This window comes from Pseudorca crassidens, chromosome 6 (assembly GCF_039906515.1).
Source record: "Pseudorca crassidens isolate mPseCra1 chromosome 6, mPseCra1.hap1, whole genome shotgun sequence".
NCBI classification, from domain to species: domain Eukaryota; kingdom Metazoa; phylum Chordata; class Mammalia; order Artiodactyla; family Delphinidae; genus Pseudorca; species Pseudorca crassidens.
The window spans coordinates 30,233,653-30,256,588 of record NC_090301.1 but is presented as its reverse complement, the minus strand read 5'-3'; the positions used below and the strand labels follow the sequence as shown (position 1 = coordinate 30,256,588).

Below are 22,936 nucleotides of genomic sequence, written 5' to 3'. Positions count from 1 at the left end.
GTGTATTTGGAATTAAGTGTTTGGGGGCTTTTGCTTTTTCTTTCTTAAAAAAAAAAAAAAAAGTTGAAATCACCCTCCAGGGTCTGTTCTGGCCCAAAACTGAAAATGCTTCCTCCGCATCACATATAATTGTTACCAGGCTCACTTGTGGGTCGGCACCACAAAACCACTATTGTCAGTTCCCGGAGTCTTTACTTCTGGCTCCCTGGGCTGGGCTGGGGAACACCAAATAACATGAAGGATTTATGAGATAAAGATAGAGATGCGAGGTTTGAACGAGGAGAAGAAGATGGGCCAAGCAGGGGAGACAGGAACAGGCAGGGAGGCACGTTAAGTTTTCAGCTTTGTTGTTTTTTTAAAAATCTCAGACCATGTAATTGGGAATATTTATGAGCATTTTCTGGAATATTTTTGTTTGGCAAGAGTGTGTGTGCGTGCGCGCGCGTGTGTGTGGTTGGGTGAGTGGGGGCAGGATGAGCTGAAATAATCTCTTCCACTGAATGAGTAAGTAGGTTAGTCTTCTGGACTGCCATAAAAGGTCTGTAAAACTGTTTTAATCAGCCACTGGTAGAGAGGAGAAACAAGGAAAGGAAAAAAAAAAAACAGACTGTAACATATTTGAAGTTCTTTGCTTCGTGTGTCTTCTCTTCCAGACCAACCCTGTGGAGGTCGTTTGAATTCCAAAGACGCTGGCTATATCACCTCCCCGGGGTACCCCCAGGATTATCCATCCCACCAGAACTGTGAGTGGATTGTTTATGCCCCCGAACCCAACCAGAAGATTGTCCTCAACTTCAACCCTCACTTCGAAATCGAGAAGCACGACTGCAAGTAAGCACCATCCTGTGCCATGTACATCCACGAGACACACCCCCCCCCACCCGCTCCCCAGGCTTCTGCCATACCTGCCGCCTCGTGGCAGCTCCCCTGGCCCTAGGACCTGCTGAACAGTGGTGATCCTGGCCCCAGAGGGAAACCTCAAGAGATTTATTTCTTTCAGTGGAAATAAAAGCCTGGTTGATCCCATAGTATGGAGGAAAGCGCCTTCCTGAGTGAAGAGTGTAAAGAATACACCCTAAATTCAAAGGCTGGCAGTGGAGGAGAATTCCACGTAGGGGCGGGGGGGTTGGAATACACAACGCCAGCTCTTGACTTTAAGATTGACTTTCCCCTTGGAGATCTCCCCATTTCCACTGCCTCTCCCACATGTAGGAACCCCAGCAGCTTCCTTCAATAAAACAGTAGCCAGATTCCCCAAGTGGAGACTTCCTGTGTATCCAGCCGTGGAGGATCAGGCTGTTATTTTAGGAAGCAGTGGCAGGTTTCCTTATAGAGAGAGAGCTAAACAGCTGAGTCTATACCGGTAGGTCTAGATTCGCATTGATTCTTGGTATCGTGCTGTACAGGTTAGAGTCTCAAAGCAGGTGCTATGGATTTATTTAACAAACACTCTTCTAATTGCTTTGTAAATATCAATCCATTCAGTTCTCACAATGGCCCTGGGAAGTTGGTGCCTCCATGTTGCAGATGAGAAAACCAAAGCCCAGAGAAGTTAAGTCACCCGAGGTGACTCAGCTGGGCTCACAACATTGGCCCTGCCATCTTGGAAATGTGTGACTTAGGAGAGACCAAGCAGACGTTTAGACACCTGTGAGTGCTTTAGAAACGCCATGTTGGGACTTCCCTGGTAGTCCAGTGGCTAAGACTCTGCGCTCCCAATTCAGGGAACCCGTGTTCCATCCCTGGTCAGGGAACTAGATCCCACAGGCCACAACTAAGAGTTTACGTGCCGCCACGAAGACCCAGCACGGCCAAATAAATAAATAAATAATTTTTTTTAAAAAAAAAAAGGAAGAAAAAAGAAACACCATGTTAACACCAAGGTCCCTATAAGTTAAGGTGAGGGAGGAAGCAGCATTGCAATGTCAAGAGTGTGAATGCCCTTTGTACTGTCTAGTGGGCTCCATCGTAAAGTCTTTCCTCGCTGAAACCAAAGTGAGAGTTTTCTATACAGGATAGAATGCGCCAACGATCGTGTCCTGCTCCAGACGAGTGCCTAGAACATGCCACTGCTCTGATGGGTGTTCAGTGGCCCCTTATGATGAATAAATAGTCTGAGCATTCCTTGTGAGCAAAGCATTGTGAAGGCTGAAAAATTAATAAAGGGATGAGCTAGCAGGAGACGTACAAGGGAGCAGGTCTAGGTCTGGGCCTGGCTACCTTGTGGAGGAGAACAAGGCTCCTCTTTAACCAGAGTTCGATCGGGAGGCACAGTGAATCGATGTCATTGTTATCCTCCTAGGACTCCTTTGCACCTTCATAATGGTTTGTTCCTAACAAGAGGTAGTCTTTGTTGAAAACCGAAGGGTTTCCCGGGTGGACGCCTCATGTGACAAAGAGTCATAAGACGGAGTTATAATCCCAGATCCACTCTCGACTCCATGGATGACATAGGGTAACTCATCAGTTCCTCTTTGTCTGAGTGAAATGCACAGCCTGTGTATATGTGCACAGCGCCTCAAGGCTGCCAATTCCCTGCCAGGGAACTTGACCAAAAATTTCTGTTAGAAGAGCTTCTTTATAAGGTATAAGGCTTCTGGTGCCTCTGGCTGGGTTACAGAAGGTTGGCACAGACTGAAGCGTGATGTACTGAGAGCTTGGGTCTGCGCTCAGAGAACTTTGACTAATCACCTGTCTCAACAGAGGGCCAAAATCTGTTATGCTTATGCCAGCAAATCTCCCAGGAAAATTGCTGAGAGGTCATCTCATGTATATTCATAGTGGCAGAGAGAGAAGGCATGGCTTTGGGAAGGGAAAACTTAGGAACTGGTGAGCATGACTTAAAACATGTTGGAAGCACACAAGGCCAGGGAAGCATGTTCCTGCCCAGTTTGGGGCTGTGGCGTACCCCTTGCCCTCAGGACTCAGCCCCAGGGATGGAGCGAGCGCAAGGTCTCTGAAGCCACTGGGAACAGAGGAACCAAGACGTTGCCTCTGGCTGGAGTTGGAGTAGGAAGTAGGGAAGCAGGTAAGTTACAAGGTTATGCTGAAGCTTCTGGTGCTTACCGTCAGTACCAAGAAGCTTCCTGTTTTTCTCCCCACTCCCCCAATTCCATGCTTCCAGCGTGAACTGAAAAGTTCAGGGAGGTCAGAAAAAGATCTTTCTGGAGTCTCCTTGCCCCAGTGCCAAAGTGTCAGCAAGACGCTGTTGGGGTCACGCCTCTGCTACTTAACCTCATCCTTAGTTCTCTTAGCCTCCCCCATTTCTCCTCCACTCCCCATTTCTCTCTCATCCTCATTAATTTCTCTACTTAGAAAGACACATCCGGTTCTCTCCATCTCTCACCCTGCAAGGTATTTTTAACAGTCTTCACTGCCACCTGCATTCAGGGTTAAATGGGTTCCTCCTCCCCCACTGCCTTGTTTCACTTTCTTGTGAAGGGGACAGTCCTGAAGATTCTGTCCTGTTTCTCTTCTCTCCCGCTCTCATTTTCCTTCCAAGGGAGCTCCCGGGTTGGAAAGCACTTACTATCAGAGGAAATTAGCATCCTTTCTCTTTTCGTTTCGGTGCGTGTTTCCAGTTGGGTTTGGCTCTCAAGGCCCGCAGGGTAGACACGTACCAAGAGAAAACGGCCCAAAGGACCTTCCGAGGAGAGCATGCAGCAGCAACATTCCCTGCAAAACGAAATATGAGTAAGAACGTCAGGGAAAAAAAAAACAACCAGCCCCGCTGTGCAAAAAGGGCAGTGGTCAGCATGCCTGCCCTTTTCTGTTTTCCCCTCTTCTTCCTTTGTGCAGGATTAACTGCAAAGATGGCCCCATGACCTGGGCATGGGCCCTGCTATGAGAGGATTAGCCTGGCTGGTGGCCCCTAAGCCTTTGGCGGCTTGTCCCTCGAAATCCACATCCTAAAGGTGGAGCCCGTGGGTGAATAAACCCCAGACAGACAGACCTTTTCCCCTAACCGTCGCTTGCTAATTTTGTTCCATTTAAGTCTGCCGTCTGCTTGGAAACTTTCACTCACCAGCCCCGGTTTTGCCTGAGTCAGTACAGTCCGAGGCCACCATCTGCAGTGAGCTCCCAACTCCTCCCTCTGGCCGTCCGCAGGAATCCAAGCCCCAGCATCCACAGGCTGCTCTGAGGCCTAGTCACCGACTGCAGGCAGAAACCAGAAACCCCTGTGGACAAAAGGGCAGGACTCAGGGCCATCTGAGCAAACAGGGAGAAGCCACTTCATTCCCCCGCGGTGGGCAGGAGGACCGTGCTACTGCCTTTCACTTGAGTCATCAGACAAGTGCCTGAACCTTAGGGCTTTAGAAGCACATGCATGCAAACCTGAGTATTCTTTTTTCCCTTTCTGAGATCTAAAGTATATGTATTCTTGAAAACACCCACCTGTGTAGGATACACAGCTTATTCACGAGCCCTCGCACAAGCCTAGCATCCCAGCCCATCCCGGAGGCCCAAAGAAAACCAGAATCAAGAGTCTAGGTCCTTTTAAGAACTGGTTATTTCCAGATGGATATCTTGAAAAACATGCTTCAGAAAGTGCGAAAACCACTAGGAAGACTTGACAGAACATTTCTTAGGCTGAAAAACCCACACAGAGACCTATACTGATAATTTGATGTGTATGTTCAGCACAACGAATCTCATTTACCATGCCTCATTGAAATTTCCAGATTCTAAAACATACTCCTCTAAAGTTGCAAAAGTTCCTCTTTAGAAAGACTTCTGATTAAGAACATTCTAAGTCATGTGCCGTGCTTCCTTGTCTTCTTCAACAAAATTAATGCTAAGGTGAGTCAACTCTTCCTCGACGATTCAGGCTTCTAATTCTAAACTTGACAGAGGCTGGGTAATTTCATGTTTGGGTCAGATAGATCTAGATATGAGTTTCTGTTGACATTTTAAACTTCCCAGGCCTCAGTGTCGTCATCTGCAAACCTTTGACAATGGTAACTGCTTTGCAAGATTTCAGTCTCTTGTTTACGTAGATACACAATAAATTCGCAACTGGGTTAGCGTCTTTGTACGTCGGGGGAATGTGTGACTTTTTTCTATCGATACTCTTGCTGTCATCTTCTGTTATGAGTATACCCCTCTGACCTCTTTTTACCCTTTTATTGTGGGTATGGATTTTGCTTCAGGAGGTTTCAGTGTCTGTTGGGAAGTGTTTAGTCCTGGGGTCTAAGCTATTGTCCCAGGCCAGTGCAGTCCCAGGGCCAGCATGTCTGGTTTGCTTTAGTCAGCCACGCTCATAGCAGAGTGCGTACTAGGGTGGTCTCCCGGGGACAGAGTGTGAGAGCATCAGTGCGTGGAGTCCTCGGCATTAGTTGAGCTGCTCACCATCTTTTCTTCTGAAACTATCCCCCCCCCGCCCCACCCACATTCTGAATATTTGAGGTTTGGGGGGATATTGGGCCTCTAGCTAAGTGTGCTGGATAAACAAAGTGCCCTTGTGTTTATTTACGGCCAGAGGAGCTCTCTAAATCTTAGAAGATGCGTGTGCTTCTCCCAAAGTAGGGGATGCTATCTTAGGAAGGGGGCACTTTCCCGGGTTGATAAGTTGACTACGGGCAACAGAGGGAACATACCAGACCTCAGTAATCTGGCCCTTCCCCAGCGGGCCAGCGAAGATTCCCTGTGCTCAATAAACGTCCTCCACATACAACCACATACAACCTTACTACATCTGCAGGAGACCCTGTGAGGGCCAGGGGTCAGACTCTCCTCCCTCGCCCCTCCAGTGCCCCACGGCACGCTCCCCTCCATTCCCCCTTGGAGTCCTTGATTCCTCCAGCTCTCTTTCAGGGCCCCCTACTCGGAACTCCCCAAGCGTTGCCTATTGCCCTTATTCGCTTGCTGTTTGTTCGTGCGTGGTCATCCTGTGTTCTGAGCACGTAGGTTCTCTAAGGGCACGGGCCACGTGTGTCTCACCTCTACCCTCTAAGGTGCCTAGTCCTACAGGGGGCTGAGCAGGGGCATGCAGATGATTGTGTCAGTGAGATTTTTACATCTGGGTTGCCAGGATGTAAGTCAGCATGGCATGATCCCGCATTGGAAGGTCAACAGAGGTGTCTTCCCTAGTCGTCCATCTTGTGATGTGACATAATGACAGCAGGAAGGTAAGACACGGGATCACAGAAGTTACTAAGCTCTCTGTGACTTGGTCTTTCATCGGCAAAGTGGCAATAGACCTTTCATTCGTTCCTAGTTATTAAACATCTGCTGTGTGCCAAGCATGATGATAGCCTTGGGAATTCAGTGATGAGTAAGTAAATTGTACTCTTTGACCCTATGAAATTTAGAGTTTGGAAGGAGGAAGCAAGTAAAAAAATACGTGGTTACTGATGATAAAGTTGCCACATGTGAGCCTGACACTGCCAAGTGCTTTACATACATCGTCTCATTCGATCCTTGCAACAAACCGTGAAATGGAAAGTGGTTGTTACTCTTCCCATTTTACAAATGAAGAACCTTGGGCTCAAAGAAGGTAAGCAACTGGCCCAAGTTTGCACTCTTGAAGGTGGCAGAGAATGGGACGAAGTGAGAGAGTGGCATGGACATATATAAACTACCAAATGTAAAACAGATAGCTAGTGGGAAGCAGCCTCATAGCACAGGGAGATCAGCTCGGTGCTTTGTGACCACCTAAAGGGGTGGGATAGGGAGGGTGGAGGGAGATGCAAGAGGGAGGAGATATGGGGATATATGTATATGTATAGCTGATTCACTCTGTTATAAAGCAGAAACTAACACACCATTGTAAAGCAATTATACTCCAATAAAGATGTTAAAAAAAAAAAAAGTGCAGAGAAGGGATTTGAAACCAGAACACACTACTTTGCAACCTGAGCTCTTTACTCTCATGCTCTATTGCCTCCGCCAACACCATGCATTCTGACCGGGGACGTGATATGAGCCCTGGGATCTACCCTTGGCTGAGGAGATCAGGGAAGGCTCCCTGGAGGAGGCAATGCCTGCACTGATCCTGAAGAAGTTAGCCAGGCAAAGGGGATGGCGGTAGCGCTGGTGGCCCAGGCAGAGAGCATCATGTCAAAGGCAAGAAGGGGAGAGACTTTGATGTCTTCAGGAACCACAGTAATGTAGGGCCATCCTAGTGGCTTGTTGATACAAACCCCCTTCTCAGTGAAGAGATGACTGGGCAATGCTATTTAATTTTATTGCCTGGCCAGACAACTTCCAGCATCTCAGCGAGGGGCTGTGGTCAGGAAGCAGGAAAGAGTGAGATGATGGGGACTCTCTGCTGTCCCGCTCTCCCTGGTCAGAGAGTTTCTGCAGTTTCATACCCTATATCCAGGGACCATCCCCCCCTGCAATTTAATGCCTAAAAGTGGGGTATGGCCTGGGAAAGTCCGGGTAACACTCTGCATTAAGCTCCGCTCGTCAGTTTACTCCTACACAAGACTCCCTGTGTACACACATCTCTTTCCTACGAATAGAGGGCAGGAGGGCACAATGCCCAATTAGACGCGTGGCTTCAGCTGGTCTCTGGAACTCAGAGCAGAGTGAGAGTTCTCTGTGGTTCAAGAGGGTGTCTTGCACTCGGGAGAGATCCTAGGTTGATTACTCATGACATTGTTACAGATTTACTGCCCGCTCAGCCACAGAAATATTCTGATTCCCCCAAGGAACCAATGAGCAGCAATACTTTTCTGTATCACAGCAACCCTGCTAATGACAGAAACAGATCCCCTCCAGGTACGCGGTGCAATAAACGGGAACAGTCCTGCCGCCTCGAGCTCAGCTGGCAGCCAACCCCACACTCACCAGCCTTGACCAGAGACTCCACCCAGCAGCTTAGCTCGCTGAAGAAGTGGGGGAAAACACCGCAGATTGTTCTCCGCCTACCAAGGTTAAAGAGCAGTTGGGACAACGGTTATTTTTGGCAGTTTGTTTTTAAATATGCTGTGTTGCAATCGCAACTCTCCAAATGCAAGCTTCACTGTGGATGTCCTTCCTAACAATGCATTTTTATCTTCTCATTGAGAAAATGACTTGAGGTTTTCTAGTACACAATCCCACTTGTTCTGGCTCTCAAGCCTGGCACCTTCTCTGAACCCAGAGGTCCCAGAAGCCCAGCATCTCACCCCATGTAGCTCCATGTAATTCTCCCATCTAATTACACCGGGTGAGAGTCTGTCTTAAGAAATTCATTGGGAGCTCTGGGTGTGGAGGGGTAAACAGGAGAAGGAAATAGATGAAGTAGAGAAATTAGATTTTTCTAAAAAGGGATTTGTGTGTTTTCCGGTAGTCATGAGTCGTTTAGAAAAAAAAAAGTATTCTCTTTGTTTTGTCCTTTTTAGTGGTGGGGCAGTTGAAACCTTTGGATCAAGAGAAACTCAACAGAATATTTAATTCCATTCTTCTACTTTTGCCTGGATAAATCATCCCAGAAAAAAAAAAAAATTAGCTGCCCTTGTCTTTCCTTCTAGAAAAGAGCTTCCATAATCGTCCTTCATTATGAGACCTGCGCCTCACACCTCATCTCAGCTGATTGCAGAGTAGATGGTTGTATTTAATTTACATAATCAAAACTTTTTTTCCTAGAAGGAAAATCCGTGAAAAATGTTAGCTGGTTCAAAGTAAAACTTGAAAAAGAAGAAGAAAGAAGAAGTGTGAGTTGGGCTTAGGTTTAGGAGGGCAGCAAAAAACTCCACGTGATAAAGGAAAATTCGCATGATTTTTTATGCTTTTTCCCTGGCTTTGTAGCCAAGCATCTTGGCGGTCTCTATAAATGTTTCTGCTCTGCCCCATTAGGGGCTCCATCGTATGTTTGTAGGTGGTATGGAGGGATTGTCAGTTGGACAATAATAGCAAATATTTATTCAGCTACTGACAGGTGTCAGGTGCTACTACACCAAGAACTTTCCATGTGTTACTCTCATAACAATGCTTTGGGGCTGGTACTGCTGTTATTCCCATTTAACAGATGGGGACACTGAGGCCCAGAGAAATCACACAGATAATAATGGTAGGGCTGGGATTTGAAGCCTGCTGCCCAAAGCTGCCTTCGTATACCTGTGTCCTTGTGCCTAGCTAGAGCTGTCATCTGCTGTCCCAAGGCTTAGGTATTTGGGGCCTCTCTGATTTCCTTAGATATACTTGACAAGTCTTTTCTTTTCCTTTTCTCTTTCTTCCTTTTCTTTACCTCTTCCTGCCACGTGGTCACCTCCGGGTGCCGACAGGGCAGTCAAGGAGGGAGAGAGAGCTTTCTGTGTCTTTAAATGTGAGCTGGAGGCCTTCCTCTCAGTCAGTTGTCTCTTTCTGCCTCTCTGTCATCCACCTCCGCCCCTGTCCCGCACAGCCCCCCTCGCCGTCTTCTTCAAATTCCCTGTCATTCCCCCATCACCTCACTCTCCGTCTGGAATCCGAAGATGTGAGGGCTAGTAATAGAGTGTCAGCGGAAGTAATTGATTCCTCACACAGAGAGAATTCTCCTGCCTTTAGTGTCAGTGGAGCTGCACCGGAGTCGTGGAGGGTGAGTGAAGCCTGTAAACAGCCCACGGCTGAGCTGTCAGGGTGAAGCCAGACACACTGGGGAGTGAGTGAGAGGGAAAACGGTGGAACAAATCATTGTTTCGTTGGAAAGGAAAGGAGTCAATAATACTTCAGCCCAGGAACTGGTAGTTTGAAAGAGATGGTTGAGACCGAGGAGCAGAGGGAATCCGTGCGGCGGGTTTTAACGGGAGGATTTTTCTTGGTCTCAAGGCAGGAGGTTTTGTTCCCGCCCCATACCCCCTCCGCCCCGTTATCATCATTATTATCATTAAAATAATTACCGTAACAATTACAGTTGATGAGACCTCGGGTTTATAGAGCACCTTTCATCTAAATGTTCAAAGTGATTTATCCCTGTGTCATCCCTTTGAGAGCAGTAGGAGGGTAAGAAAGTATCGTTATTGTTTTGGTCTTATCTGCTGGGAAACTGAGGTCCAAGCAGATACAGGATTTAGTCCCAGCCCCCGGGCAGGCCGCTGGGTTAAACGTCGGGGTACTGACTCCTCTTCTGGGGTGGGTAGGGGGTCGGTCTCTACTGCCCTACTGCCCGCAAGGGCTCTTCTCCTTGTGCAGCCCCCAGAGCTCTTCCCTGGCGCTGATGCTGCCTCCCCACGCTGTGAGGACCCTGCCGGCCACCGCAAGGAGGTGGCCTTCGCGCCAGCCAACGGCTCTGCACGCAGAGCAAAGAGCGTGCTCTGGCTGTGGGATAAATAGAAGTGCTTTAAGGTCTGACTCACACCGTTCCCATCCCGTGAGGAGACTTCCTGCAATCTGGTTCCCTTTCCTGCAGGAGCTGGTTCCTTTCTAGGCATCTTTCTTTCTGGTCTGACTGAGCCTTCAGCCAAGAGCATCCAACATTCTGCACCTTCACAGCTTCTACTCCACCCCACCAAACGGCAGCTGCTTCTTTCGGAACAGAGGGGCGTTTCCATGGTGGGGAGAGGCGAGCGCTTTCATGCGTCCTGCGTGGACAGGCCTGCTTTTGCTCTGACAGCCCCGGGGCCTTCAGAACACAGCCATCAGCGAAAGCTTACCAAGCGGCCGTTTGGAGAGGTGGAAGCAGTCCCAGCTGTCTGGCCCGCGAGCACTGGCCTCAGTCTCCACCCTGGCGTGGCAGCAGCCCCTTCCTGCTTGGATGTTAGTGCAGACCCATCATTTCCACACCACCGTGCTTTTTGCATTTGCACAGTAGTGACAAGTTTGCCCCTGGAGCCGGGGCGAACCGCTGAGCTCTGTAACCTGAAGCTCAGGGTGAATGAAATGCAAGGACAGGGCCCGTCGCACCTGCCACCTACTCCCCAAGCTGTCCCCTGCTTGCATTTCCACATGGCACGTTTTTCAGACAAGTTTTGTACTTTCTGACTTTTGTTATGGAGGCTGGATGCCAGCAAAGGGGGATAGAAAAACGACTGGGAGCCTTGATCCCAGGAAAACACATAGAAGACTTTTTCGATGCTGTGATTGATTCCCTAGTGCCCAGCACACCTCGTTCCCAGCAGGCTCCCATTTTTCAGACAGATGGAGAGGTTATGATTCACTCCCACAATCAGACCCTCTGGGAGCCAGGGTTGGTGAGCACCTGTCCCAGAGGGAACTGTTCACCTGGCCAAGTTCAGGGACGCTGCCGGCACACCAGGCCGAGGAATGGTGTACTCTGATTTCCCCTCAGTGGCTTACCCATCAGCCCTGAGAGGCACAGAGGCGTGGTCCCTGTAGCCATTTATGAGACGAGGCAAACTGAGGCATGTTCGATTGACCCAGGCCAGCTTAGAACAATTCAGCAAGTCTCTGGCCCTGCTGCAGTTCACCTTCCCATCTGAGCACCAGCCTAGTGGTGAAGGGACACAAATTGTGGGCTACTCTTATCTGCTTTCTACCCTGTATTGTTACAGAATGCTAGCATGGGGTCCTCTGAGCTGACTGCAGAGGGTGAGGATTTTATAGATGCACAGAGCAGACAGAAAGAAACACTCAACAGTCCTGCTGAAAACAGCCTGCCCAAAAGCCTTAAACTTCACATTAGCACCGGTTGCTTCGAAAATCCTTCCTTGCATAAGCAAATACGTCCCATCCAAGCCTGTCTGCAGGAGCAGAGGAGGTCTGTGGCCACAGGACCTGAGGAACGTGCTTGCTGGGGAGCCGGTCAGTGGAGGGAGTGGTGTTTGGCCAGAGGGTCAGGGAGAAGTGACGCCGGCCTTGCTGTGTGCCCTTGATTCTCTGAAAGTTCATCTACAGTGAGACTTATCAGACACGGTGTCTGGAGCGGCCTCCTTCCTCACATTGCAAGGCGTTCTTGGCAGCTTGCTCTGCAGGAACAATGAGACCGGCGGGCCCTCTCCATCATCCCAGGGCTTCTGCGGAAAAACCACCAGCAATTATAAATAGATGTTGTTTGTAGTTTCCATTTTCTTGCCTTCAAGGTTTTTTGGAATAACTCCTTCAGTTTGTTTTGGGTTGTTCTCTTTGCATACTTCCTTTGCTGGGTGGTCAGATTTCCTCCCTTCTAAAGAGCCCTGGTGACCCTGGCTGTGAGGGGATTGCTAATAAGCTCAAAATATCAGAGATTCGGGATGGGAAGAAATAAAGGAAGAAAGTGAAAGTGCTAACAGCTGCTATTAAAAAGGCACTCGGCACCACGCAAATACACAGACCGATGCGGTGTGTGAGTCCTTGGAGTTAGAGAGCAAATAATGGTAATAAGTTAGGTAAGACATAATAATGATATGGAGTCAGACAACACAACAAATGATGATAGCAGCAGCAGCAATAACAACTAACATTTATTTATTGAGCATTTACTATGTGCCTGGCCCCGTGCTGAGCTGTTGACATGCATTAACTCACCAAATCTAGGGAGGTTGAGTGCCTAGCTCTTCAAGACCCAGCAAATGGGAGTGGAGGTGGTTTTGAACCCAGCCTGGCTGGCTGGTTCCATAGCCTGGGTTCGGAAACATGAGACTGAAACGAATTCTCAAAAACTCAAGTGATGAAGCACTGTTGATGGGTTTGTACAGGAGGAGGATTTTTCGAAACCACCCTCTATAGCACTGAGGTTGGGGAACACTGAGACTGTCTGTAAATTTATTACTTTTCATTTCATCTTCACCTGTTCAGTTTCCAAAGCATCGTGTGTATGTAACTCTTCTCTCCCCCAAGTCTGCCATCCTATTTTGTAGAACCCAGGTAAGAATCAAAATGGCCAGTGCCTTGCAGGCACTCTCTAAGGCACCCAGTGCTGTGCTGGGCCTGTATATACCTTCACGAACCTTTCAACAATCCCACAAGGTGGGGCGTATTATTTCCATTTTATAGATGAAGAAACTGAGGCTCAGAGAAGATCAATGCCTTGCCTGAAATCATACCACTAGCATGTGCCAGGAACCAGCTGGGTCTGTCCACAAAACCCATGCACTGCATTTCCCAGAGTACGCACAGCCCTGTAGACAGATATGTTTCTGTGCAATTAAAAAAAAATTTTTTTTTGGTCCCAGACCCCTTCCCTAGGAAAATGTGTGTACACACAAACACACAAAATTTCTGCGTAGGATTGTAGGGGTTCCCCAACCTACTGAGACTCATCTGTGGACCCTACTGGAAATCCATGGGCTGAAAAATATCTGCTCTAGATGATACTATAAGAGCGTATAAACACACAGGATACTGTTTTCTCACCCAATGGACCATATGTTCGCCTATGGGTATATATGTACTTATAAAAATACTTCAGTTACAAAAATTAATATGTTATCCCATCTGAACACTTACAAGCTGGATTTCTACTGGATGAGTCTTGAAACCGTGAATTCCAAATCTGTTCACTGCATCTATGGGTGATTTGTCTATTAAATTTGGCAAGTCCTACAGGCTTTGTTTAAACAAAACAGCTAGATAAAACGAGTGAGATTCTGTTAAGTCTCTAACTTAGACGGAGAGGTGTCTTTGCACCTGGCACCTTCTAATGTTACAGTGTTCTGGCAATCTGGCATTCCCACTGCTCTCCAATCTTCATGCAACAACGAGGCCAGAGGACAGAGGCGAGGTCCGTGTGCCCTGGAGTGAAACCGCCTGGGCAAAGCCTGCCTCTGGCCTTTCCTTGTCTTGTGACTTTGGGCAGGTCGCTTAATCTCCCTGAGCCTCAGCCTCTACATCTGCAAATGGATGGTAATCATATCAGGGCCTGGTGTGTATTAAGTGAGGATTGAATGAAATACTGTCTACATGGAGTGAGGATCTAGCCCACTGTGAATGCTCAGTAAATGGGAGCTCTTCTCATTGATATACCAGCTTCTTATAAAAGTGGTACCAGTGAAAGGGAAAAATTCAAGGCTATAAAAATGGCTTCTTAAAAAACCCGACCTGACAGCTAGCTGATTTCTCCATAAGAGCTGGATGTCCCTACTAAGCTGGAGACCAGGCGACCTGGCTTTGGGCCTGAATGGACCAGAAACTTCGGCATCATGCAGACCTACCTCACAGCCTCTTAGGCTCTCAGGCAGCTTCTTTGTTGAGAAAGTTGTGCATGACAGTGTTGTTTTTTCCTCCTGTTGTCCCTGCAGGTTTTAATGCAAGGATTAATAAGACAGTGTTTGTAGATGTCTTTGAGATTCCTGTAAGAAAGGCACTCCAGGAGGTGGTAAATTCTCTGGCCTGGATAATCTACTCATGAAATATGGAACTTTGAAAGTGTGAGAAAAATCTCAAATCACTTTGACAGCATTTTAATTATAGTTGATTTGTTTGCCGCTAATAGAGAAAACGCTGTCAGCACGATTTGAGATATTTCTTCCACTCAGAATGTTATATTTCATGTTTTCAAGTCACAAGGCAACATTTTGGTTTCCAGATACAACCAGAATAGCTGAGTGAGTGTGTTGGTGCCCAAATGCAGAGTGTAAAACGGACCGAACCCCTCAAAAGCAGAGTTCGTTCTTCTTAACATGTAACGTCAACCTCAGGTCCCTCAATCATTTATTCACTCAACAAAAAGTTAGTGAGCCCTCCTATGTGCTGGGCACCGTGCAAGTATTATAAATTCATCCGTGAAAAGGTGAGGTTCTTACCCTCGTGGTGCTTATTGTCTAGTGAAGGACACAGATTCTAAACAAAGAAAGTATATTGACAAAACCTTACAGATTATGGTAACAGCCAGAAAGGCAATGAGACGGTGGTGAGGTAGAAAATAAGGGCATGCCCGATGAAATGAGGTAACTAGGGCAGGCTTCTCAGAGGAGGTGACATTCGCACTCAGAAGAATGAGAAGTTACCAGACAGAGCAAAGGCTAACAAAGAGTATTGCAGGCAGAGGGAAGAGAAAGTGCAAAGCCCAGGGGCTGGAAAGAACTTGCCATGGCCAGAACGTGATGGCTTAAACATTCATGATGCAAGTAGCATGAGAGGAGGCATTGCCTGGTTGGCAAAGTTTACGGCTTCAGGACTTGGTTGCAGAGGTGCTTAGATGTGTAGACCAATCCCATAGAATGGGCACAGCGTTCTTCCTTGGAGCAGCTAAGTACTCTGCCTACGATACAGAAATCCCCTCACAAGCAGTTCTATGTGACATCCGTAAAGGTAGACTCTGGATGGGGCTAGACATTATCCAGCCCTGGGAGAAGAGGCCTCCACGTGGTAAATCTTCCAGCACAGCCTCGGTTGGCTGACCCAGCCTTTGGTGGCCTGCTGGGCAGCATCAAGTGTGGATAGAGTTATGGAAAGTAGAAAGCTTCTTTTCATGTCTGTCTAGTGATGAGAAGAAGAGATGAGACTGTTGCTTTTTCATATCTCTCCTGTGGACTCTTATAATTAATTCCACCATCAAGATTCCCACGCCCAAAATGTGGATTTGGGGAGAGAAATTAAGACTTTGAAGTCAAGAAAGAAAGTACAGAAAGCATTCATTAGACAAACGCTCAACATACAGGTGTCGGAATCTGTGAAAAGTAAAAAGGTACTTGGGGAACCATTTTAGAGAGAAAAAAAGAACTGGAGTAGAGATGGCTACTTCAGCTTAGGAAAGTAAATAAATAAAATAAGAAAAGGTAGTGTTAAAGCTTTGAAAGGAATTTTTTCATCTGAGGGAGATTAGGAACAATGAAATGCAAACACAATAGTTAATATGTCTGTTAGCTGGTTTCTGTCTCCTTCCAGAAGATGAATAAGACGAATGGCTTTTCAGGTTATCCTACATGACTATCGTTGGGGTGAGCTCTGAGTTTGCAGCCCAGATTCCTTTACCAAACAAATGCTGGTTATTAGATGCTAGATGCAAAGTCAGATCTATTCCAAGGCCACAAAGTTCCTAAGTCTCCGCTAGGTCTTCACAAATGAACCTGACAACACTGAAATTTCTAAGGAGATTTACTCCAGCTGTAGCAAATCCCCGATAAGAAAAAATTTCCCCAAATGAGTCAGTCACACAGGAGGTAAATGAGACATTCTGTGTGGAGTCAGCATGTCAGTTGGAATATGCCCTTCATACAAAAACCCCAGCCAGAAGACCTGGTGGTTAGCTGGGGCTTGTCTACAGGGCAGAACCCCGACACTGCAGGGAAGGGCGGGTGTTAGCTGCCTAACTGTGACTGGTCGCTTTCCCCTCAAGCAAACTGGATAGGAAAATCCAGCTTTTCTAAGAAGTTGAAGTAAGGACTGATTATTTACTTCACAAAAGGACTCACCAGAGGGGTCCTTTAAATAACAAGCTCAGAGGGCTTCCCTGGTGGCGCAGTGGTTGAGAGTCCGCCTGCCGATGCAGGGGACATGGGTTCGTGCCCCGGTCTGGGAGGATCCCACATGCTGTGGAGCGGCTGGGCCCCTGAGCCATGGCCACTGAGCCTGAGCGTCCGGAGCCTGTGCTCCGCTAATGGGAGAGGCCACAACAGTGAGAGGCCCGCATACCGAAAAAAAAAAAAAAAAAAAAAAACAAGCTCAGAGAGAAACTGTATGATATGATTAATTTATATAAACCTTTTCCAAAAATGCCTCTCTTCACTATATGTGTACGTAGTTATGTAAGGATGTATTTGCAGCTGGCCGCATTACCCAAAAGGATTTGGGTGGTATATCCGTTGAGTAAATTGAGGCAAGTTTATAGCTATGACATGTGCTGGGTAGCCTTGCTTCATCTCTGATTCTGTTAATCCCCTAGATTACTCCACAGGTGTTTAGGCAACCAGATAAAACCCTCCGCTTCTGATGAACAAGCCAGTGGGATGTCAGGGCCTTTTTTTGTCCTTCCTATAGAAATTGGCAACACAAACACTGGAGCTATCTGGTAGTCTGTAAAAACATTTTTTTAAAGTATTCACTGAGTGTGGGCCATGTCCCTGGTATTATTCTAGGTGCTCCAACAAGCTATGTCTTATTTAGTCCTTACGGTGATTCTGTGAGATGGGTGATGATTGTCATGATGATGATGGCATTTTTTGTCTGCAAAATTTTGAGAGCTGGATTATTTTTCTCAGCTCTTCTACTTTGGAAAAAATTCTTTATGGAAGTATCGTTATTTTACATATTTTAAAGAAATGCAGGCTCGCTGTAAACAATTCAGATAATAGAAGAAAGTAAAAATTACAAATTATCCCACCATCCATATATATATTTCACCACTGTTAATATTTTAGTCTATATTCTTTTTTTTCAATTTCTTTCTTTCTTTTTGGCTGCGTTGGGTCTTCGTTGCTGCACGCAGGCTTTCTCTAGTTGTGGCGAGCGGGGCCTGCTCTTCCTTGCGGTGTGCGGGCTTCTCGTTGCGGTGGCTTCTCTTCTTGCGGAGCACGGGCTCTAGGCACACAGGCTCAGTAGTTGTGGCTCACGGGCTTAGTTGCTCCGCGGCATGTGGGATCTTCCTGGACCAGGGCTCAAACCCGTGTCCCCTGCATTGACAGGCGGATTCCTAACCACTGCGCCACCAGGGAAGTCCCTATTTTAGTCTATATGCTTTCAGACTTTTTCTGTATGTATATGCAAGGAAATATATATACCTATATATATTTTAAAGCATACTTTTTAAAAAATCTACTTTTTTTCAATGTAACAATATATCGTGGACATTTTTCCTTAAAAGCAAAAAAAAAAAAAAAAAAACTAGACCTATAGCACTTTTACTATAGCAGTGGAGTATTCCATTTTATAAATATCCAAAATTCATCTACCCACCACTGCTGTTGGACATTTAGACACAATGCTGTTTATAAACAGAGCATCTTTTCACTTTTCACATGCTTTTTTTTTTTTTTTTGCGGTACGCGGGCCTCTCACTGCTGTGGCCTCTCCCGTTGCGGAGCACAGACCGGGATGCGCAGGCTCAGCGGCCATGGCTCACGGGCCCAGCCGCTCCATGGCATGTGGGATCTTCCCGGACCGGGGCACGAACCCGTGTCCCCTGTATCGACAGGCGGACTCTCAACCCCTGTGCCACCAGGGAAGCCCGTTTTCACATGCTTTTTAAAATATATACACACAAAGATGCATATACATCTTTGCACAATTGTCTGATTATTTTCCTAGGAAAAAATCCTAGCAGTGGGATTGCTAGGATCAAAGGATGTGTACATATTAACTCTTTTCACATTTTTGCCAAAATGCCTTCCAAAATGTTTGAACAGATGTACATTCCCTCTTATACTGCATCTCTGCTCACTTGCTCTGTCTCTTAGAGAAAGTCGCTTCTGCACTACGGCTCAGCTGCTTGTCCTCTGAAATGTGAAAATACAAGAAATTCCCATGAACACTCATGAGGCACGTGCTGGGACACTTTATATAGATGATGTGGGTCACTTAAATTTCAGAAAAAACCCTAGGAGAAAAATTCTAGTAGCCCTATTTTGCTCTTATTTTCCCCATTTCTGAGGCTCAAAAAGGTTGAGTGACTTGCCTGAGGGGACCCAGCTAATAAGTCTGAGCTGGGATCCAAACCCTGTTCTGTCTAATTCAGGGATGAGGGTGGGCTAGAGGGACACTGGCTCCTCCAGGCAAGCTGGGTAATGTCTGCTCCATGGATATAGGTGCTTCTCCACCGTTGTGCACCCTGGTGAAGAAGGCATCACCAATACTCAGCTGAGAGTGACTGTCCAACAGTTCTTACCTCATCGTGGAAATACAAAGGAGGGGTTTTCCAGAAGGTTTGGGGGAATTTCCTTTGAGAACAAGCTAAGTGTCTTTTCACTGTTGTTTTGAAAGTGAGGAAGCACATTTTCAAAGTCAGCACCATCTCCCACACTGAAATCACAAGACCTAAACAGATTCCCCCACCCACCCCCGCCTTTCCCAATCTGTGTCCATCTCTTCAGAGCTCCTGGGGAAAACCCTGCCATCTCCTCTTCTCTGGACTCTAACCAGCTTCTGCGATTCTTTGGACTGTAGGATTCCAGCCCTCTGCGGTTTAAGAATGAACTAACCCTGGTCTGCTCCATATACTCCCTTCGAAGGCCTATTTATTGGGAAGTGGCTGAGCCATCTGAAACATGGCTCCCAGGGGCGGTGGTGAGGCCTCAGGCCACTCCAGCTCAAACAAGCCACTTCTGCAGACCGCCGGCTCCCACAGACCCTGTGTGTGTGGCACATCCCAGGGAGGGTAGCCTTCCCGGTCCCTCTCTTTACCCCAAAAGAAGAGATTTCCGACATGTTGTTTTAACAGGTTGATGCAAAATAAATAAACAGGGAGAGAGACGTAGATGGATGGTTTTCAGTAAATAATGGTACAGTGGCCAGCAATTTGAGGGAGCTGGTGGGGAAGAAATGTTCCACGTCAGCAGTTGTGACAGGAGTACTCCCTGGGAGCCCAGACAAGGAGCACAGACGCCGGACAGTGAGGATTGCCAGACCACACATTGAAGCTGAAAATGTGCCTCTGTACTGATGAAATGGCACAGTAGGTGCGCCGTCCCGTGGACCTAGCCAAGGGTGTCTTTGAGGTGTCTTCCCCAACCCGGGCCAGTTTGGTTCTCTTTGAAATGAACTCAGGCCTCAGGGTGGGGAAGGCAGCCCGCTCTGCCTCTTGCTGAGGCTAATAGTTATATGCTCAGAGATGCTGGGTCCCCAGGGACTCACCCCCTGCTTTTGGAAAAAGGTTTTTTAAAATTTTTATTTATTTATTTATTTTTGGCTGCATTTGGGTCTTCGTTGCTGCGCACGGGCTTTCTCTACTTGCCGGGAGCGGGGGCTAGTCTTCGTTGCGGTGCGCAGGCTTCTCATTGCGGTGGCTTCTCGTGTTGTGGAGCACGGGCTCTAGGTGCACGGGCTTCAGTAGTTGTGGCACATGGGCTCAGTAGTTGTGGCTCACAGGCCCTAGAGCTCAGGCTCAGTAGTTGTGGCTCACGGGCTTAGTTGCTCCACAGCATGTGGGATCTTCCCGGACCAGGGCTGGAACCTGTGTCCTCTGCACTGGCAGGCGGATTCATAACCACTGTGCCACCAGGGAAGCCCCTGGAGAAGGGTTTTTATTGCCTTATCTAATGTGGTGCTGACTCCTTTTAAAAACATGTTGTTAACTAGATAGACACTGCTGTTGTGAACTTCGCAGAGTCATCTCAGGGAGGCAGGTGGCCCACGGTTGGGGAGTCTTTGTCACTAAACGTTAAAGAGAAGAGCAAATGACCCAGGAGAGAACTGAACTTGGGGAAGAGGCAGGAAAATAAACAAATCTCTCTGAAACAGCCCCCATGTGCCTGACTCGGTGCCTAGCACCTTCCTTACGTTTTTTCATTCCATCTCCATCCCAATCCCCTGAAGTGGATATTTTTATCCTCATCTTACAGATGAAGAAATTGACGCTCAAAGGGGTTAAGTAACATGCAGAGACACAGAGCTAAGAAGAAAAGACTAAGATTCAGAGAGATCATAATGGAAATAAAAATGGTGCTACGGCACAAAGAAAAAAATATTTGAGACATTTGATAGAATGACGCTACTGCTCTTATGTAAGCAAGAGACAAGGCCTTAAAGTCTAGCCATCCACTGAGGTGCTCGTTCTGTGTGGCTTTCAGAAAGCAATGCAACTTCCTATATCTATGTTTGCCAGTCTCTACAAGCAAACGTAAGTGCCCTTTGATGAATACGAAACACCTGAATGTCTAGAAGTGGATGGAGGTACCTGAGCTGGAGGGAGAAAATAGTCCTTTTCATCTCCTAAAACTGGTCTTTTCTCATATGTGCCCCTTTGTGCCATCCGTACCTAGGTATGACTTCATTGAGATTCGGGACGGGGACAGCGAATCCGCAGACCTCCTGGGAAAACACTGTGGGAACATCGCCCCACCCACCATTATCTCTTCGGGCTCGGTCCTCTACATCAAGTTCACCTCCGACTACGCCCGGCAGGGGGCAGGCTTCTCCCTCCGCTATGAGATCTTCAAGACAGGTCAGTGTGGTCATGGTGGAGAGAAGATGGGACTCCGCCCTCTGTGTCTGGCTACGGGGCGCTGTGTGCGGGAACTACGTAATAGTTATGTGCTCATAGATGGAGCCCAGTGGGTTGACACAGGTGGTAAGGGTTCTAATTTTATCCAGCCTAAGTAAGTTGATGGAGGGAAGAGAGGTTCAAGGTGAACCTGGAGACAGCCTGAGATGAAAAGCCAGTTTAAGTTACCAGCCAGTTTAAGAGGGCGAGCTGCCAGGTTAGTGCTTGGGTGCAGCATGTTGGGCAGATAAACATTGTTTGTGGCAACGAAAGAATAGGAGAACCTGTTACACAGAAAAACGCTTTTGGAAAGAATTTGATTTTTGTGTGTCTTTTTAAAAAAAGCACAATAATCTTCATGGTAAAAACAAAACTTGGTTAAACGTCCTCCTAATTACTTCATGATTTAACACAGCCTTTCTTTGGAATTACATGGGACAGAAGGACATCATCTTTTCAGTGTTAGGAGTCTAAAAATCTTACTATGACCCACCACCACCACTACCACCAACAAAGTCACACAGTTGCTTTTACACCCAAATATGGCTCCTAGGAATTCCCGTTGCTGTTCCACTGCATCACGTCTACCCATTGAACCCACACTTCCTAAATGCCGATGAAGCCAACACCCTGATAAAGATAGCAGAAAGAGAGGAGAAGCACATTGCCTTTCTTTTAAGTTGACCACTTGCTTTCCATTAGGTCCCCCTTAGATTACTTTAGATCCTGAGAATATGGGCCAGTGCTTAATATCCATAACTGGGTAGAGACAACTTTGATTCACAAGTCGCTGGTTCAGCATCTCCATGGAAGCACTCCAAGCAGCGTGCCCTTCCCTCCCATGTGTGAGCTCATTATCTTGAGGCTAAGTGAAGTTTATCCTCCAGTTCTCCCTTCACCCCTGCCCATCCCCCCACCTCAGGGGCTCCCACCCCATCTACAACTGTGTTTCCCTCGCCAGCAGCCCAAGTTTTACAACTCATGGACAGAGTCTGCTGAAAGGGGAGGCTGTCAGCCTTGTCATCGAGGGGCCCAAGTCCGGCGCCTGTTGAGTTCAGTGTGAGGGGAACTATTCATATATATTTTCTTTTTCGCCAAACAATTCTTGAAAGGAAGTGGTAGCTGCTGAAAGCACTTTTTATATCCACTCTGTCTAAATATTTGCCAGATTTGTCTGCCTGAGAACAAGATCGTAGAATCCAGTGAAAGGTTGGAGCCAGAGTGGGAGCCGGGAGCGTCCTAGGGCACGAGTCCCAGGAAAGACCGTCTGCCCCGGGTCGTCATGCAGCTGACTACATGAGGTCACAGGGACTGACAGTCTGTGTGTCCAGTGGCTCGGGCTGGTGTGAGGCACCCAAATCGCCTCATCCACATTCCCCTGAGTCCTGTGTGAGATTCAGATCAGTCAGTGCCACTGGCACTGATGGACCCCTCATTATGCCATCCTCTGCTGGGGACTAGTGGGGAGAGAGAAGAGAGAAGGAAGGAAACGGGGTGTTTGCCCTCTTCTGATTGGGGAGACAGTGTGTAAACCCACAGCACAGAACAGATGCACAGTCTATGTTATTGGATGAATGTGTAAATTGATAGGTAACTTGCAAGGTAAACTATTGTTACAATATGAGGCAGAGTGAATAACTGTGAAGGTATGATTAACATGCTGTGGATGTGAAAATGAGGGAGCTGCTGAGTGGCTTGCCGGTAGGTTACCTGGGAAGTCTATTAGGTAGCTAGGTCCCCAGTGCTAAAGCTGCCATTCGGCTCCACTGTGCTGACCACGAAAGGAAAACAGCTCCAAGCAAGGGCATCCAGGGAGCTAGCCACCGGAAGTCAGAACAAGGGTGCGGAGGACCATTCCAGCTCATCTCTGTTTCATGTTTCCCAACTTAGTATTTCACAAAGGATGGTGCCACATCCTCCAGAAATCGACACAAAAACGTGAATGTTAGCTCTATCCATCACGCAAATGTGAAGAGTCGATCTTAAAAGCCAAAACACACAGAAGGTATCATAACTCAG

The 22,936-nt window shown here is 47.3% G+C and overlaps 1 protein-coding gene across 7 annotated transcripts in view; it reads left to right on the top strand.

The window, feature by feature from the left end:
• NRP2 (neuropilin 2) overlaps positions 1-22,936 on the top strand; it is a 114,768-nt gene that overhangs the window by 13,667 nt on the left and 78,165 nt on the right. For all 7 annotated transcript variants that reach the window (XM_067740864.1, XM_067740865.1, XM_067740866.1 and 4 more), the window contains exons 2-3: positions 654-831; positions 20,697-20,878. In XM_067740864.1, coding sequence (XP_067596965.1) covers positions 654-831; positions 20,697-20,878 — 360 coding nt within the window. The remainder of the gene's footprint in view (positions 1-653; positions 832-20,696; positions 20,879-22,936) is intronic.